This window comes from Danio aesculapii, chromosome 2, assembly GCF_903798145.1.
Source record: "Danio aesculapii chromosome 2, fDanAes4.1, whole genome shotgun sequence".
NCBI classification, from domain to species: domain Eukaryota; kingdom Metazoa; phylum Chordata; class Actinopteri; order Cypriniformes; family Danionidae; genus Danio; species Danio aesculapii.
Window position 1 is genome coordinate 37,709,190 of NC_079436.1, and position 18,867 is coordinate 37,728,056.

At 34.7% G+C, this 18,867-nt stretch overlaps 1 protein-coding gene across 1 annotated transcript; it reads left to right on the forward strand.

Annotated features, from left to right (window-relative positions):
* Window positions 1–81: 81 nt before the first annotated feature.
* On the forward strand, window positions 82–15,425 carry apold1a (apolipoprotein L domain containing 1a). The gene is made up of 20 exons (XM_056478899.1): window positions 82–184; window positions 2,319–2,392; window positions 2,503–2,557; window positions 2,663–2,767; window positions 3,228–3,293; window positions 4,001–4,084; window positions 5,251–5,319; window positions 5,463–5,510; window positions 5,607–5,672; window positions 5,782–5,856; window positions 5,957–6,028; window positions 6,132–6,194; window positions 6,271–6,336; window positions 6,972–7,031; window positions 7,109–7,171; window positions 7,855–7,929; window positions 8,038–8,074; window positions 10,581–10,632; window positions 10,707–11,121; window positions 13,719–15,425. Exons 4-20 carry the CDS (start codon window positions 2,678–2,680, stop codon window positions 14,346–14,348), a joined length of 2,031 nt encoding a protein of 676 aa, XP_056334874.1. The 5' UTR covers window positions 82–184; window positions 2,319–2,392; window positions 2,503–2,557; window positions 2,663–2,677; the 3' UTR covers window positions 14,349–15,425.
* The last annotated feature ends 3,442 nt before the right edge of the window (window positions 15,426–18,867 follow it).

The window sequence follows — 18,867 nt, forward strand, 5'->3', positions numbered from 1 at the left end:
GAAACACCCTTCTGTGTTTGTTTGGTGGTGGATGTCATGACTCGTGAAGAGACACGACTACGTCATACTTGTACTATGAGGCCGTTTACTGTGCTTGTCATTACTCGACACAGATTTCACCGGGCGGGGCTTTGCAAAGTTTTGACAGTGGATTTCTCTGTTGCTGTACGCATGGAAGCATAAGGTAGGAAAACAGTACGGTGAAATGTGTTCGCGAATGTCAATACAGCGTGTTTACTAAATAAACTCTTAAGTCAGGTCTCGGAATAGAAATCGCTTCCTAGTTTGGCTCGAGCCATGTGCAAATCGGACGTTTCTCTCAGACATTCAGACTAGAAAAACTACTTTTACAACGGACTGCCAGTTTCGGAAAAGAAATTTATTGAAATGTTTAGAAATAAAACAACAAAATCAGCTAATCACAGTCTGTATTTACAGTAAAAAGAAGCGTTGGGTCCGCGAGGTGTTGACGCATGTGTAACTGTTTGCGTTGTTTATGATCCTGATCATGATGATGTCAGTGTCTGGTGTTCTTCTGAATTGTTATACAGCACTTTGCTGTAGTAATAATTTTGTTTTTATGATACACATATTGTGTAAATTTGGTTCCCATCTAATTTTAGAAACTGAGAAATACAATGGTGATTCCAGAGGGAAAACTAAAGCACAAGTCTCACTACATGAAAATGAGGTATTATGTGGTTAGGAGTAACTTAGGGTACAGTCATATGTAAATAATATATAAAATATTAATCATTTTATATTTAATACTGTTGAATTCAATAAAACAACCTCAGAAAATAAATGTGGCTATTTTAAAATAAAGATATGAAATATGAGTTTTAAAAAGCAATATGAAGTGAAATGCTTCCAAATTCTCATTTAAGAGGCGCTGAGATTACCATCTGATATTTGTTTTTGCAAATCTTCACAGTTTATGTGAACTCAATAATTAGATTTTTAGTAGTTTGGAGATATTATTTTCTGTCCATGCAGGCGCGGACTTGGTGATTTAAGTGTAATTTAAACTAAGCAATTCCAGTGTATGGGATCCTAGCATTGCAACTCAAAATATTATCTTTCTCTATAGATATTTTGTTTTCTCTGTAGATTCTTTTTTTTTTTTTTTTTGTAAACAAACCACATATTAAAATATATTTTGAGTGTAACCTTCATCTTCTTTAAATTAAATACAATAAATTCACAAAACAAACTAACTTTGTACAGTTAATTAGCCATATTTGTAATTAGATTTTAATATTTGCATGTGCGGTATGAAAGGAATGTTCCACTTTTGAAAAGAAGAAGGATAATAACATCAAAATCTTAACGGCTATAGACAGATTTTACGACATACAGTATGATAGAAAATTTATAAAAGAGCTTTATGTTTAATATAGGCTTCTTGGCATTGGTCGGGGCTCCCTAATTCCATGGGGCCCACAGTGTCCATGTCCAGTCTTTCAGAAAGATCATCAATTATTAGGTTTATCAATAATGAGAGAAAGTACATTTTTAGATCATTTTAAAACATAAAAAATATGGAATAAATCATGAAAGTTTTATTTAAAATACATATTTTTAAAAAGGAATATGAAAGCAAGCAAAAATTTGCATATAGATTTCAAAAATCTAATTCAAAGCTCTGATGTTTGCTTACAAAGCGACCCCTGGCTTTGCTCCTTCTTATCTGCTCTCACTTCTGCAGATATATGTGCCCTCCAGAAACTTGCGTTCTGTGAATGAACATCGCCTCGTGGTTCCATCCCTAAGAGGGAAGAAATCACTTTCTCGAACTCTCGCATTCAATCTGCCTAGTTGGTGGAATGAACTCCCTAACTGCATCAGAACAGCAGAGCTGCATCACTTGCTGTCTTCAAGAAACTCAACTATTTAGTCTCCACTTTCCTTCCTAATCTGTAACTGCCTCTCTGGCTATACCACTAACTGTACTCTCTCTCTCAAAAAAAAAAAAAAAAAACATTACTATTGCTTTTGCTTCTTAGACTTTATACACCTGAAATTTGTCTATAGCACTTATTCACTGCTGCTCTTATAGTTGTGTAAATTGCTTCCTTGTCCTCATTTGTAAGTCGCTTTGGATAAAAGTGTCTTCTAAATGACTAAATGTAAATGTAAAAAGCAATGTTGTGAAAGTGATTATTGACATTATTTATATGAACAAGGAATTCCTGAGATAGTTATTGAGCCACTCAAGAGAGTTATTGAGTCACTCAAAATGTGTCTGAAGCCCTTGTCAATTTTTTTAATTACCTGTGAAACCGAGTTGGTTGTGATAATTAATTTTAATCTCTCAGGGCCTGGTGTGAAAGGATAATACATGGACACAAGTTCTGAATACAAGAGTCCATCCAAGAGAATTACAGCTTAGGTATGATATACTGCATTATACATGGCATTTAAAATAATAAAAAGATTAAAATTAAGTTTATTGCACAATCTTATTTGAGTGGGACAGATTTACTAGTGATCCCTCTTTAGGTGAAGTTAACATACAATCCCATTGATTCAGAAGAAAACAGCAGATATAATTTAGGTGAGCCTTATGTCATTGTGTCACACAGTTAAACGTTCAAATACATTTTAACAGTCACATATATGAACTCTCAGTTTGTGTTTTTTCCTCTGCTTGTGCCAAAAGGAGAGAGCAGATTCAATGTCCAGGCGTTTAGACACAGCTGAGCACTCATCCGAGGCGAGACAGTACATGTTTAAAGATCTGGGAGCAGCAAACATTCACACAGGGGTTAGTAGTTTGATGTAACTAGACTGTCTTGTGTATAATGTCTGTCCTTTTATTTGCATTGTTGACTATTTTTACTTTACGAAGAGAGTATAGTGCATGATGGATTGACTAGCATTAAGAACAGCCAGTAAGGGAACAATAAAAGTGTCTTGATATTATAGTATAATTTCTTAAAATGCAGCTCTGAATCTGCTTTGACTCTGCTTTGCAATAAAAAGTAACATTTAGAAAATAGACAAGCAGGAGACAATGAAGAATCGGATTTAGTAGTGACATATGTAGAAGATACAGACTCTAAAAAATAATACAAGTTAATACAAAATAAGTTTTCTGTTTAAAAATTAATAATTAATTAAATGTGTCACTGTTATTTCTTTGTAGTTTTTCTGCGAAATGTCTACATAATTATTTATAAGTGCAGGCATGTTTCTGAGAGTAATCAGTTAACATTTTTTCCCAGAACAAGTTAGCTGAGAGTGAAGTCTCGTCTCTCAATGATCAACTATCAGACACCGTTGACCCTAAGGTGTGCCACCTAATGATATGCTTAAATCAACAGTTATTGTAAATGGTGTATATTCCAGCCTGTAGGCAGGGGGGTTGGATGGTTCAAAAGACCTACCCTACGCTGACAAAGGTCAAGAATTTGTCCCATACATGAGCTCATTTGTCCCTTTGATGAATGTTGTGCCTTAATAAATTGTGAAAATAACCCATTGAAGACGGCTTAAAGCATAATCCACTGTTGGCTGTCGCTTCAGTGTGACTGAGGAAAATTGATTGTGCAGGCCAATTTGTTAATTAATTTGTTAAATGAATGATCTTTAAATGACAATATGCTAGTTTTTAATTTAAAACTTACACAGATTAAAACAGATTCCTATTTGATACAGATTCCTAATGATATATGATGTAATACATTTTTATTTAAAAAATAATTATTGTTTTCATATTTCTTCAGTCTAAATCTTTAGGAAATGTTTTGTGTGGTTATGATGACCATCAGCTAATGATGAAAAATTGTGCTTAAAATGTCACTAAAATGCCACCTATTTAAACTTCCTAATTAAATAGAAAATGAGGCGAACTGCAAAGGGGTCCCCTTTTTAAGAAAAAAGAACCACCCCTTTCACCAGGCTGGCTACGGGCCTCTATATTTATACCCAGTTCATTTCATTTATCATGTTTTACACTAAAAATGTTACTAGAATGTACATTGTCTTCATATTTCAGGGCAAAGCAGCTGTTTTTAGACGTTTGTTTAAGAAGCCTCCCAAAAAGTTGATTAGTCTACCTGCACAGGAGGTGGAACCGCAGGTGGAGAATTTGGACATTATAAAACCAATTTAAGTCAATATGTTTTTGATGACAGACAATTAAATCTATTTAGTATAGCCTGTTGATGTACGAATGCTATTTAAAATAAAAAAAATACAATGTATTTAAAGTTGAAACTGAGTAAACTGAGGTATCAAGGTGTTGCTTTTTTGTCCAAATGCTTTTGCAAACATTGTATCTAACATACTATGCTTTGCTGAAACCAACTAAATGATGTTTTATTAACAAATTTAGGGAGGAGCATGCAGAGATGCTTTGTCAAGGCCGATTCATTATTGACAATCATTCTGTTATCCATTTAGTATAAGACCAGACCCCTATAAATAGTTAAGCATGTCCTACTATCCAATCAGTATAAGACAAAACTCTTTTAAATAGTCAAATATATCCTACCTCTGTTTTTCTCTCGACTTTCAGCATCCCAGTGCTAAATTTGGGGGTGTGCATTCTAGACCCCTATCTCTGTCTGGGAATAACATGAGTTAGGGTGTCTTTCCTTGCTTGTAATCCTCTCCTCGAACAGCATGCCAAATATGCATATTTTATTCAGTCAAATATCTGTAAGTGTGTGCTAGTAAATGATAATAATTATGCCATACAGTTAGACACTAGGGGGAGGCAAAAGTCTTCCTCAGAGATATTGCTCAAACATCACCTAAACCCTTAGCAAAGGTACTACATGATTAAATGAGCTTTTTGCCTGTATATTTGCATACAATTTTTGAGCGATTGGTTAATAAATTAGCTTGTTTACTAGTTAAATTGTTGTGTTCTCTGTACATTCTTTGACATATTTTGGATAATGTAATCATATAATCAGCAAAATATATAAGTATAAATATACAGTTCTAGTGTTTTTTGTATTTTAATAAAAAATCTCAAATATAGTGCCTTTAACAACACCTTAAACCAATTATTCATGATGAATCACAACTTCTATAATGACAAAATCGGTCTGAATTAAAAACACGAAGCCTCAGGTGATCTACCATTTTTTTTACCAGTTTATTCTGTTTCAAAATAATTCCTGCAAAATAGTTGTGGCAGATTTTACGTAATTTTGCACATTATGCAGAATAATGCTGCAATTTCCATGGTTGTTTTGGCTCACAAACATCTGATGTTACCTTCCTCTCTCTCAACAGGAAAAACTGTCATTACAAGATGGAGAACTGTCAGCAAGCAAACACCATCATACAGAAAACAACTCCAAGGTGTTGCAATATTGAAATACTACTCACACAATATATTTTTAAATTGATGTCTTTAAGTTTGCACTTAGCAGAAAACTTTAAAATAATTGGTTTGGCTTTGTTTAATGCATAGATCTGCTTTTTTATAAATTTTTTGTTTACAGGAAGAACCAGTATTTAAGAATGAGGATTTTTCAGCCAGTGACAGTCATGTAAGCCACAATGTCAGACACCCATAATATTGACCATATATCTTGCATTCAAAATCACTAAAATTTCTATTCTGATTCTCTGATTAATGTCTTTAGGAGGAGAAGTCTCTGTTTAATTTTCTCAAAACATTTCCAAGCAAAACCGAGGACACTTCTGGAGAGGTATATTGCTACAGTAAAATAATACACAAATGACTGTATGTATTGTGTTAACTAGTCAATTTTTGGCACTGTTGATAATTCATAATATTCACTAGGTTTCCTCTTGTAGGACAGCCCACCATTACACATTAAACTGCTGGCCAGTAATGACCATCTGTTACATCCCCAGTATAACAACTTAGAGGTGCTTATCACTACCCAATTTATACTGTACAGTAGATATATATATAGTTTTTGATCAGCATAATCACTGACAACTCACAATTTCTGCCTCTTTTGTGCAGGATAATTCAGGGAAGCTGAATGGCACTTTCCGCAGTTCCCCAAAACCAGCATTACGTTTTGCTGTGGAAACGGTAACGCAGTTCACTTTTTTATTTAGCGGTGTAATTGGATTACAGATAATGTTCACAATCAGCATGAACCTGTATGGAAATTCAATAGAATCATATTATGTAGGATCCATTAAGTGAGCACAGTGAGCTTACAGACTGGGATTATACCTTTTTGGAAGCCGATAAGGTAATGCATCAAATCAGCAATAGTCTGCAAATTGTCATAAAACAAATGCTTTACCTTTTTTGTCTGTGCTTGCTAGAAATCTATCGAAATGCCCAAAAAATGCATAGCAAGTCATCAGAAAATCTCTAACCGTAGTAGTAAGGTGAGCCTCTCTCTTTTGCCTCTTTAATAAATTAGAGCATTTGCACCTTTGGAGGTTTTATATACAGTTGAAGTCAGAATTATTAGCCCCCCTGTTTATTTTCCCCCAATTTCTGTTTAACGGAGAGAAGAAATTTTTTCAGCACATTTCTAATCACAATAGTTTTAATAACCCATTTCTAATAACTGATTTATTTTATCTTTGCCATGATGACAGTAAATAATATTTTACTACATATTCTAGACACTTCTATACAGCTTAAAGTGACATTTAAAGGCTTAACTAGGTTAATTAGGTTAACTAGGCAGGTTAGGGTGATTAGCCAATTTATTGTATAATTATGGTTTGTACTGTAAAAGGCAAAAGAAAATTAGCTTAAAGTAGCTAATAAGTTTGACCTTTAAATTGCTTTTAAAAAATTTAAAACTGGTTTTATTCTAGCCAAAATAAAACAAATAAGACTTTCTCCAGAATAAAAAAATATTATCAGACATACTGTGAAGATTTCCTTGCTCTGTTAAACATCATTTGGGAAATATTTAAATAAGAAAAAAAATCAAAGGGGGGCTAATAATTCTGACTTCAACTGTATATACAGTAAAATAGTCTTTACTGTGCCGTTCACATACTTTTAGGTGTCATATAGAGTGAAGAGAACTCTGTCTACAATGTCCACATTTTCATCCAGTACACAGGTAGTTTAACATTTTTAAAAATACCATTTTAGATTTTAGATTTGAGGTATCATCATGCACTAAAGATCTTTCTGTAGGACTCTGACCAAGAAGATATAATTAATGAACCAGTGGAACTGCAGCTACTGCAAAATACTGAGGTATATCTAACTATCTATCTGTTTGTCTGTCTGCCTCTCTCTATCCATACATTTATATACTATCACATATATAGTATATAAACATATTTTACATATCATATATATCATATACAGGTAGCATATAAACTTTAGAGCTAGTATTTGAATGATTCTCTAGCGTAATATCTAAAGTGATGACAAAACAGATGATTTTGCTCACATTTTAATCTTATAAGGCTGAATGGCAATAAAAATCAGTCTAGAGACATTTCCCAGTATTTCTCTGTTGCTATCGGGATATCACAATAATTAACCCAGAAATAACTAATAGCAAGTAAAAATAGATAATAGAAAGTCACTCACCTGTTTAATAATGATTTGATCAGCTGTAAAAAATTACACTGGGTTTTTCCTCCTCTAAGGGCTTATTATGCGGTCTCTGTCGCCATCTTGTGGATCAGTCAGTCTTTGCTCTGCTCAGTATGACAGGCTGATGGCCGCCAATGCGATGTATTTCTGAAATTATAAATATTTTAAATAGGCACTGTCCTTATAAATAAACTGCATAGTTACAGTCTAAACAACTACATTCTAACCTAAAAAAGCCTCAAAAGTACATTATGTTGTCCAACAACAGCAATATTTGTCAAACTGTAGTGAGTTTATTGATCTGCTGTCACAAATATGTATTATTGTTATTATAGGACTGTACTTTTGAAATCCTGCCAGTGGAGATGGCTGCCTATCCAACAGATTTAAATTGCTTAGAGGCAGATGAGGTATATTGAAATATGCAATAATGCTTGTAAAATAAAAGATAGAATTATTAGTTATTAGTTGGTTATTAGATGTTTTAAACTTATCTTTCTGTTTGTCTTTGTTCTCAGGATGATGGTCTGATGGACTGGTGGAAAACTGTTGAAGGTCTGTTGAGTCAAATTACTTGATTACTTATTAGGCATTATGTGAAACTAGTTATTTGCAAAACTGCATAGTTATGTCCTTGTGTAATGTGGATAGTTTTAGATTCACCCAATTCACCTTAGACTTGAAGGTATGTGCATGCTCTTAAACAGCTGTGCAGAGCAAAATGTGAAACTATAGGCAAGTTTTATAAGTTATACGATCACTTTAAACTTAAAGCTTTTTTGTGTTTTTATTTTCTTGCCATTAAGATAGATGTTGATACACTGGCCCAAGACAGTCATATGAATGTAGCTGCATTGCACTGCTAAAAATATAAAAGAGCTAAAATTCTAAAAATAAATAATACATTAACAGATTAAATATTTAAAAGAGTAATGCATGGTATTAAAGATTTACAGTAGTCCATCTACTACTTTTAATGTCAAAAAGCATACATTAACCTAATTTGTGCTTGTGTTTTTAGAAGACCACTCTGGAAGATTTTGCGGTGTCATTACAGAAATTATTTTGATTGTGTTTTTGTTCTTATAATTCTCAGTAGATCACCCTCAGAGCATTCACCACCATCTGCACCTTTATAGAACTGCACTCTGTCATGGCAATTAAAAAATCTCATCACTGAATAAAAGACAAACATGTCCAATTATATTTAAAGATGATTTTATTCTCTTGCAAGGGGATCAGACAGTCATACAGAAACACAGGTCGCTGCAGAGTGTGACAAGGAAGGGAGGGATTTCTCATGCTTATATCAGTTCTTCAAGGTTACATTACGGACCTGCTACTTTTCCACACAACTCTAATCTCAAACCCCTTGGCTATTTACTCAACAAAAAATAGTCATTCGGATGATTGGTCAACCTTTGTAACTGATCCCTGTTAATTATATCTATTTTATATTTATTTTATTAATTTCCATTTTAAAGTGAAGCAAATCTTTTCAAAGTTTGAAACAAAAACAAAAGAAAAAGAAATCCCAAATGCAGGTTAGGTGCATTTCCATCAAGTTGTTAGAGCAGAAATGCCCAAACTACGGCTCGTGGGCCAAAGTTGGCCCATTGTAACCTTTGATTTGACCCGCCATACTATCAGAGAAGAGAGGGAGAGTTTTGGAGAGTGTTGTGGTTAATGGTTTTAATACACATTGCCATTTCTAATTTAACACAACCTTTCATTTGTTAGTTTTATTTTTAAGCAACAAAAAACAAACTTGTATTAAATTTTTCAATTAAATGTTGTCGATGAATAAATTTTTTTTAAATGAACACAGTGTTGCTCATTGGATAGAGCACAATTCTGAAGTCCTCAGTGAGCAAATCAAAGTAAAGGCAGGTGCAGCTTGACTAAGGTATTCGGCATTAAACTCCATAATGATATAAATGGAATTCTTATATTTTCATTATAATAGGTTAAGACCACAGTAATATCACCCCTCAACTGTAAAACTTTTCTATAAAGACAGTGATAATCCAGATGAGAACTTCTTTATCAGAAATCAGCTAAAGCTAATAAATCCCTGACATTTGAGTTGCTTCACTGATCTTTGAACTCCCACTAAAATCAGTAATGATTTTCTCTCTGTCCAATGACATCGCACGTTTCATTTAAAAGACAAAGAGGGTTTAGCTCGACCTGAGGCGAAAGTTGATTGGTTGCTCCCACATGTGGACTGTCCAATGTCATTTTTTAACTCAATTTATTTTCAACTCGAGAAAATCTGGTAGCAAAAGGAAAAGAAAAGCAAGTGGCAAATAGAGAGAGAAAAGCATTTGTCAAACGTCTTTTTAAAAAAAGCTATTCAAATTGTGCATTTAAAATGATCTATTAATATACGTTTTAATTGTTTGGTGAATCAGCGTTTTAAAACATGATTTAAATGAACATTTATAAAATTGTCTATTTATATATTTAAAACTTATTTTTAAATGCATTGATTTATTGCTTTATTAAATGACATTTAAAATAAAATAAACATAAAAATAAACACATTTAAGTATGTCTATTTATATGTCCATTAATTGTCTATTTAAATTGTGATTTATTTATACACATTTTAATGATTCAATTATTAAATTGATAATTTGATTCTTCATTTTATTTCTAACCAGCACTCCTGGTCCTCCATAACGGCCCTCAATCAAGTTGTCTTTTGGCCCTTCATAAGAAAAACGTTTGGGCACCCCTGTGTTAGAGCAACTGACTGTAGTATTGGTAACCTAGTAACCAACAGTAAGCATAATGGAAGCATAATGGAGACACGCGGGTGTAATATTCACTACATCAAATTTCATTCAGAAAATGTGTTTCCATCTTTCATTATTCGCATTGTCCAAAACCAGCTCAAGCGAGAATAAATACATTTTGTGAATAAAAGGATTTTTATTCGACATTTGACATTATCATTACATGTTTCTCATATGATGCTTCAAAGTGCGCATTAACACAGAGTGATGGAAACCCAGCTACTGTTTGCATTTTCATATGACAAATTGATTATTGACAGGTTGGAGTGAATGGAACCAAACATCAAATTTTCAGGAGGATGATGAGGAGCTGTGAGTAAATGTAGACTTTTTATTATTAAGTTTTACCTTAAATGGATACTTACATTTGTTATTTTGTCTACCAGGGCTGTAGAGGCTGCTGCAGATCGGGTGTTCATGGCCGCTCGTCTCTTTGTCAGTCTGTTCAACCAGCGTGGAGCGTCTCTGCAATGTCGCATTGTTGAGTTGCTTGCTCTGGCAGACGCTGCAGACAGTTTCCATAAGAAGACGGTGAGCGCCGCTATCGGAGGGGGTGTAGCTAGTGTTGCTGGAGGCATAGCCACCATTACTGGCCTCATCCTGGCACCCTTCACCTTTGGCACGTCCACTATCGTCACTGCAGTGGGCATCAGTGTGGCCACAGCTGGCAGCATCACTTCAGCCACAGCGAACATCACTGATGCTGTTCAATCCAAGATAGACCGCAAGAAAGTGGAGAAGATAATCCAGGGCTACCAGAGTGAGATCAGTGACATTAGGAATTGTCTGGAATTCATGCAAGTATGTTTGAATACTATATTCATATATATATTAGAGAGCATATATATATATATATATATACAGTATATATATATAAATGCCAAGTTGGTTTAGCTATATACAGTTAAATAAAAATTATTTGCGATTATTTTAATTCTTCTAAAAATATTTCCTGTGTTGCTTAACATGGAGAAGATTTTTAAACAATAGTTAACTAATTTTAATAGTATTAGTTTATAGTTTAAACATTATAGTTAACTAATAAATAACTAATTTCATTTATTTTGTCTTTGCCATGATGACACAGGGTCTCTGCACCGTCTTAAAACTCAAAAACAAGATGTCGTGCCTTAAAAAGTCTTAAAATGACTGAAATAATGTCTTGTAGGTCTTAAATCTTTTTTTAACAGGTCTTAATTTTCTTTTATTCGTGTAGCGCTACCCAATCTGGCCATTAACACCCAGCCAATCACCAATAATCGATCTAAAAAAACTTTTTAAATTCTATTTACCAGAATGGTAAATTTTTAATTCTATTTACCAGAATAGAATTCTTAATCATTTTTAATTCTATTTACCAGAATGGTTGAATTATTTTCCTTATAATAACATTTGTTTAAAAGTTCTCTATCTATTTACTGCTGAGGACACTGACCTGGACATACATTTAGTTTATTTTAGTTTTAAAACATTTGTCCTTTAAAATAAAAAGAAAGGTTATGTTGAAAAAAAGAGTATGTATGTAACTCGCTTGTTTTGACACATTTTAAATATGTTGTTAAGAAATAAATAAATTATTTAAATGTTTTATTATTAAATTATTAATATTTTTGTAATATTAAATGTATTAAACTATAAGATTTTTTTTGATGGGGCAAATCCAAATCTTTTCCAACTGGGACATTTGTAAAACTCCTTAGCATTTAGCCCTGTTTGGATATAAATGTGCCTTCATAATGGTCTTAAAAATGTCTTTAAATTTAACTTGGTGAAACCTGCAAAAACCCTATGACAGTACATAATATTTTTCTACTTATTTTACGAGATATTAGTATTTACCCTAAAGTGCAATTTAAAGACTTAACTAGGTTATTAGGTTAACTACACTGTCATACATTTTATTGTATTTTTGCGGTAAGGTACTGGCAGCACTGTTGCCAGCAAATTATCACAGTGTGTTTTACAGTAAAACACACTGCCGCTATTTCGTTTTACAGTAAAATAGCCTTACCGCTTCTAGTAAAATCTTGTTTTTATGGTAAAATAAGGTAGTTTTACAGTATGACAATTCTTACAGTGCTTTACTGTAATTTATTTGCATTTTACATTAGCTGTACAAAACCTTTATTTTTAGTATTGACTATTTAATTTAATAAATTCTAAACAAGTGACAATGTTTTTCATTAACTGTCTAATTTTTGCAACCCAGGCTCATTCTGAGGCTCATACCACTATATACTTTTCTAGAGAGCACCAAATACGTCAGAGGGGCTATGTTTTTAAGCAGTTTTTGTTTTCGCGAATCCACCAGAGGCCGCTGTGTACGCTTTTTCAGATCTCAAATTTCTCTCACGAGTGCCATTTGTGCCTGCTGTTCTCGCGTAAATCCACCAGAGATTGCTGTCGACTTGACTTACTGATTGACCAACCGACCGAATAAACCCACCGCCCCACCCCCTTCCCCAAACCAAACTGATAAATTTGATAAAATCTGATAAAATGTTCCAATTTACTATGACCTTTTATGTGAAGCTGCTTTGACACAATCTACATTGTAAAAGCGCTATACAAATAAAGGTGAATTGAATTGAATAATGTTTTCAAAAGCACCAATTGACCAGCGCCCACCCACTTCCCTAAACCCAACCCAACTGACAATTTTCAAAAGCAATCCAGAAAAAGAAAAGCCCCCTGATTTTTACCAAGTTTTCACCCTGTTATTTAGTTGTTTAATTTTTTGGCTTTTGTTTGGTTTTACCGGCTTTCTGGAACCATTCTTCGCCGGACTCGAATCCCGTCGTCGTGGTAAACTCCTCTTTGCGTCTCCTCTTCGCGACGCTGCAAGCCACTGGACAAAATGGTAACAGCGGGAAAGCCATTTCTACGGAGGTAAGCGGTCAGCTGCTAGCGCAAAAATATAGCCATACATACTTCTGGCAACATAATTTGCTCTCCAGAACTGTATATAGGGCTACATTTTCGGAATGAGCCTATGCTGCATTTTTGTCTTCAGCTACAGTAACAGTACTTGACTACTTTGATTACAGTACAATACTGCAAATTCCTAATATGCAGTCTTATTGTACATTATTTTTTAAATGATCCACAATGCAGTGCATATTACAGTAATGAACTGTAAAGAATGTATTTTACTTGGCATTTTTGCAGTAAATAAATGTAAAATTGTGGTAAAGTCTAAAAGTGTAGGCAAGTTGGGATAATTTGGCAAGTTATTGGATAGCAAATCTTAAGGGGGCTGATATTATTGACCTTAAAATTGTTTTAAACTTTTTTTCATTCCAGTCAAACTAAAATAAATACGATTTTCCGCAATGTAAAATATTTGTAATATTTTATTTGTCATCCCTCGTGTCTGACTTGTAATTTTGTATCTGTAGGAAGGAATGAATACCCTGCAGGAATGGGATTTTAAGGACTACTCTGACAGCGTGGTCAACACAAGTCTTAACCGTAATATAAAGTATGTGATGAAGGAAGGTGGACGAGCAGGGAAAGCCCTCCTGATAAACACTGATAGACTTGTTAGCACTGTGAAAGTTTTGGGTGTTGCTGGAGGGGCTGCCAAAGCTGCCAAGGCCATCAGTATCACCACAGGGGTCATGTCTACTCTTTTCCTCGCTCTGGATGTTTTCTTTCTCGCCAAAGACTCAAATGAACTCCGTAAAGGCGCCAAGACCAAGTTTGCCTCCAAGATCCGAGAAGTTAGCAAAGAGCTTCAACATGGCCTACTGGAACTAAACAAAGTAAAGACGCAGCTTCAGAAGACCATGGATGGAATTGAAGTGGAAGAATATGAGGAAGATGAGGAGGATGAAGACCAGTGTGTGTCAGATCCTGTTAAACTGGCTCTGCTTGAGCAAGAACTTGATCAGATGGAGGAGAAACTTGACCAGAAGAGTCTGCAGGATCAAATGAACAAAAGCAAGATGGGAGGGACTGAAGAAAAGACTACAAAAAAGAACAACAACGAGGAGTCAAAGAGTGAAAATAAATTATGCAAATTATAACTAACAAAGAAATGACAACAGCAGGATGGTTGGCAAATAAAAGATTTTAAAGTGGGAAGAAGATTAATAATGATGAGAAAAGTTTATTTGGAAAGATTCAGAACAGATAAATAAGATGTCTGAACTCAGACTTCAAGAAGGTTTAAAGACCTCTGGGTTAAAAAAGGACCAAAGATAAATAATTAGAAATCTTATGGCATTTATGATATTTAAGGCTCAAGATTGAGAAGGATTTTTACATTTGCCTAAGCCAGGTTTCTGTCATTCTAAGCCGCGCTTTTAATAATGGCTAAAGGATTGCTTTACACTTGTAATTGAGAAGAAGAATTTTTATCAGAATTAACATAAAATTGCATTGCTAAACATGTGTAGTGTTAAATTGTTAAGACCTGATGCTTAGCCACCAACAGCCAATCGGGTGCCTCATACTATCATTTCAGCATTTAGAAGGGAAAGCCAGTAGTGATGGAAAAAGTCAAATATACAAGCTTATGCGTAATACTGGACCCTTTTTGTAAACAGGCCACATGCTGTGTTTGTTCAAGCAATGACTCTGGCACCTTATAATCAAATAAGGATGTTAACCAAGGCTTAAGAAATATGCCCCACACCTTCCTTAAAAGTGAAGTCAAAAGTTTAAATCGCCCCCTGGTGGCTGACTGCCATATGGGTTATACATTTTGGCTTCACTATGTTAAGGAAAGGGGGAAAATCTATTAACACGTTAATGTCCACCATTTGAGCTCTTATTACACAAATGTATCTTTAAGTGTTTCTAATAAGTTTGCATTTAGTTAGCTATTTGATGCTAGAAATCCAATGTTGCGTCATGAATACATGCTTGCCAGTTTGTTCAAAACTTTGATTCCAAAGCTCCAGCTCATGATGTCATTGTCATCATTATCCAAAATACAACAGCAGACATACAGTACCTGGGACAGTTTGGCTTCAGTATTTCTATTGTAGAGAAACATTTTTATTACAGTCTATGGTCATGCTCCCAAGCACAATTAAGATGTCTCTTAAAGGGACAGTTCAGACAAAATAAAAAATTACACTCTTCTTACTCACCCTCAAGTGGTTCCAAACCTTTTCTTTCTTCTGTTAAACACAAAAGCTGAAAACCGCTAACCACAGAAAACCACAACCCAGGCTCATTCTGTAAACGTACCTCTATAAACATTTCTGGAGTCCGCCAAATACGTCCTAGGAGCTAAGTTTTTTTGCATTTTTTGTTTTCAGGAATCCACCAGAGGCTGCTGTATATGTTTTTTGAGATCTTAAATTTCTCTCGCAAGTGCCATTGGCTCCTGCTGTTCTCACGTAAATCCACCAGAGGCCACTGTCGACTGACTGACTGATTGACATTAACCCAACCAATTGCATTGACTGACCCACCCACCCCCTTACCTAAACTCAACCGACAATTTTCAAAAGCAATCCAGTAAAATAAAAGCCCTCACCTGATTTTTACCACGTTTTCAGATTTTACCACATTCTCACCCTGTTATTTACATGCTTATTTTATTTTTTGTATTCTGTTTTTGTCTTACCCACTTTCTGGAACCATCTGCATCTCAAGTCTGCTGACGTACATGGCGAGCTAACAGGACAAACTGGTGACAGCGGGAAAGCCATCAATACGGAGGTAAGCTGTCAGCTAGTAAGCCCGAAAAGGAACGGCATGTACCGCCCCGTAGCATTTATTTTAAAATTTAAATGCCGCCATACATACTTCTTGCTACATAATTCGCGATCCAGAAACGTATATATGGCTATGTTTTCAGAATGAGCCTATGTTGGAAAACCACCGTATGAAAAGCAAATACAATGGAAGTCAATGAATACCGATTTCCAGCTTCATTCATTTATTTTCTTTTCGGCTTAGTCCCTTTATTAATCTGGGGTTGCCACAGCGGAATGAACCGCCAACTTATCCAGCATATGTTTTACGCAGCGGATGCCCTTCCAGCTGCAACCCTTCACTGGGAAACATCCATATACACTCATTTACACACATTACGGTCAATTTAGCTTACCCAATTCACCTATACCACATGTTTTTGGACTTGTGGGGGAAACCAGAGGAAACCCATGCAAACACGGGGAGAACATGTAAACTCCACACAGAAATGCCAACTGACCCAGCCAGGGCTCGAACCAGCGACCTTCTTGCTGTGAGGCGATTGTGCTACCCACAGCGCCACCATGCTGCCCTTATAATAAATATTTATATTTTTAATAATTCCAGTTCTAGTTTTGTCCATATTTTATGGTAAAACAACAAACTTTTTTAGAATGTACATGTTTAATGATTCATTTTATATTAACTAGATGTAACCTTACATGGGGGGGGGGGGGGTGGGCGTAAATGGGGTTGGTTCACCCAGGGTGCTATTCAAGCTAGTACCGCCACTGCGTATCCCATCTAAGCACTTGCAGTCCCACACGTGTCAGCGGCAAAAATGAGTAAATTTGTATATAATAATATAGAAAACACTGAATGCACTTACTATAGGGGACAAACAGTAAAATGTTAGATATAAAACGAGGAAAAGCTTTCCATTTTATGCGATAATAACAACACGCTGCATTTTACACCTTCTAGTATTTTAGAAACTAGGATTGAAAAAAATACAGCTGGAACCGTCATGTAATAATTATTGAAGTTGTGTTATGCTTTCAAGTTTTATAGAAAACAAAACTCTTATATAATGCTCTTTACATTATGTAACATCTACTCGTTGCCCCTAGGACATACAATTCAGCTCAGGACATACAATTCTTTCTGTTGAAGCATATATTTTAGACTGAGTCACACAGAGAAAAAAGAAACCAGTGTGGGTTGGAGTACTCAAACACACATCAAGTGCAGGACAAGATAACTGTCCGCCCATCAGTAAAATGTCATACTTTAAATCAAATGTACAGAATAACAATACCAGGCGAATTCAATGATCGCGTTCCCGCAGTGACTATTTGAAAAAGATCAAGCAGGGATGACATTTTCATCACACTCGTCTCAATGCAATTACAGACATCATTTGTCCCATTAACTGTGGGATCATCATGAGTGTCTATAGAGTGCTCTCATTATTACCAGCTATTCTGAGATATCTGTGGAGACCGCTTTTAATTATAGGGGACGGAGAAAGAGAAAGACGCTTTAAATAGATCAAAATGTTACACTTTCCTTGATGATGATCATCTTCGTTTGATTTGACACTGGAAAATAAAATCTAGGATCTCACTGCATGCTGCAACATCTGTCATTAAAGCAAAAATCAAAGGCATTTATACTAGTATGACAGGACACAAAATACTATCTACCTTGTGCTAAATTCATCAAGTCATTAATATAGGGTAAACTGAGCATATCATGGCCATTTGCCAAATTTGATAAATTGAAAATAACAAGCTTTTAACTACAACTTTTTTGAATAAATCCCTCTACTATGGAGTGAATCTTGGGCCATATATATTTGCAAAATAAAAGAAAGTTTTGCAAACAAAAAAGTAAAAGTATTGAGCAAAAAAAAACTGCTAATTTCCAAAAATCGCCAAGCGAAAATAAATTTTTGAGAAAAAATTTTTTTTGCTAACATAAAAATAACAAAAAAATCAAGCAGAGCAAAAAAATTTTTTATATATATATATATATATATATATATATATATATATATATATATATATATATATATATATATATATATATATATATGCTTTTTAGTCAACCGTGAGTTTGCGATGCTGTTTTCAATTTGCATTTCACATTTCTGCATGTTTTACTTTGTGGCCCTGATTTGACAAGGGGCGGAGTCAAGGGTACTTGGGCGTTTATCGCGGGCCTGGACCTGCCTTTATTTAAGCAACGTGATAATTTGCTTGCCAACCACCATAAAACTTTGAAGCAAGAAGAAGCAGAAGCATGGCTGAGCAGAGGCACACGAGGGAAGTTCAGTAATTTCAAAGTTTCATGGCGGTTGGCAAGCAAATGTTGATGTCGCTGAAATGAAGGCAGGTCCGGGCCTGCTGTAAACAAGTTTTGACCCTGCCCCCTTGTCAAATCAGGGCCACAAAGTGAAATGCGCAGATATGTAAAGTGCAAAGTGAAAACAGCATCATAAACTCACGGTTGCCAAAATGTAAATCAAAATGAGCATTGCAATTGGCTGGAAGAGTTTTGTAAAGGCAATGCTATAAAAATCTTTCGCAAATATTTTATTGCAAATTCAGTTCTTTTTTTGTTTTCAAATGTAAGTTTTAGTTCTCTAACATTAATTTTTGCTTTGCCATTTTTGGAGATTTGCATTTGTTTATTTATTTTTTGCTCAATACTTTTTTTTTGTTTGCAAAACTTTCTTTAATTTTGCAAGTATATATGGCTCTAGTTTGACTCCCTACTCTACAAAATGCATTAATATGCAAGATATTGGTAATTGCTCTGGTATCATCAGGGTATTATTATTATATAGATTATTAAATATTTATTATTTGATCTGCTGTTCATTTAAAGAGA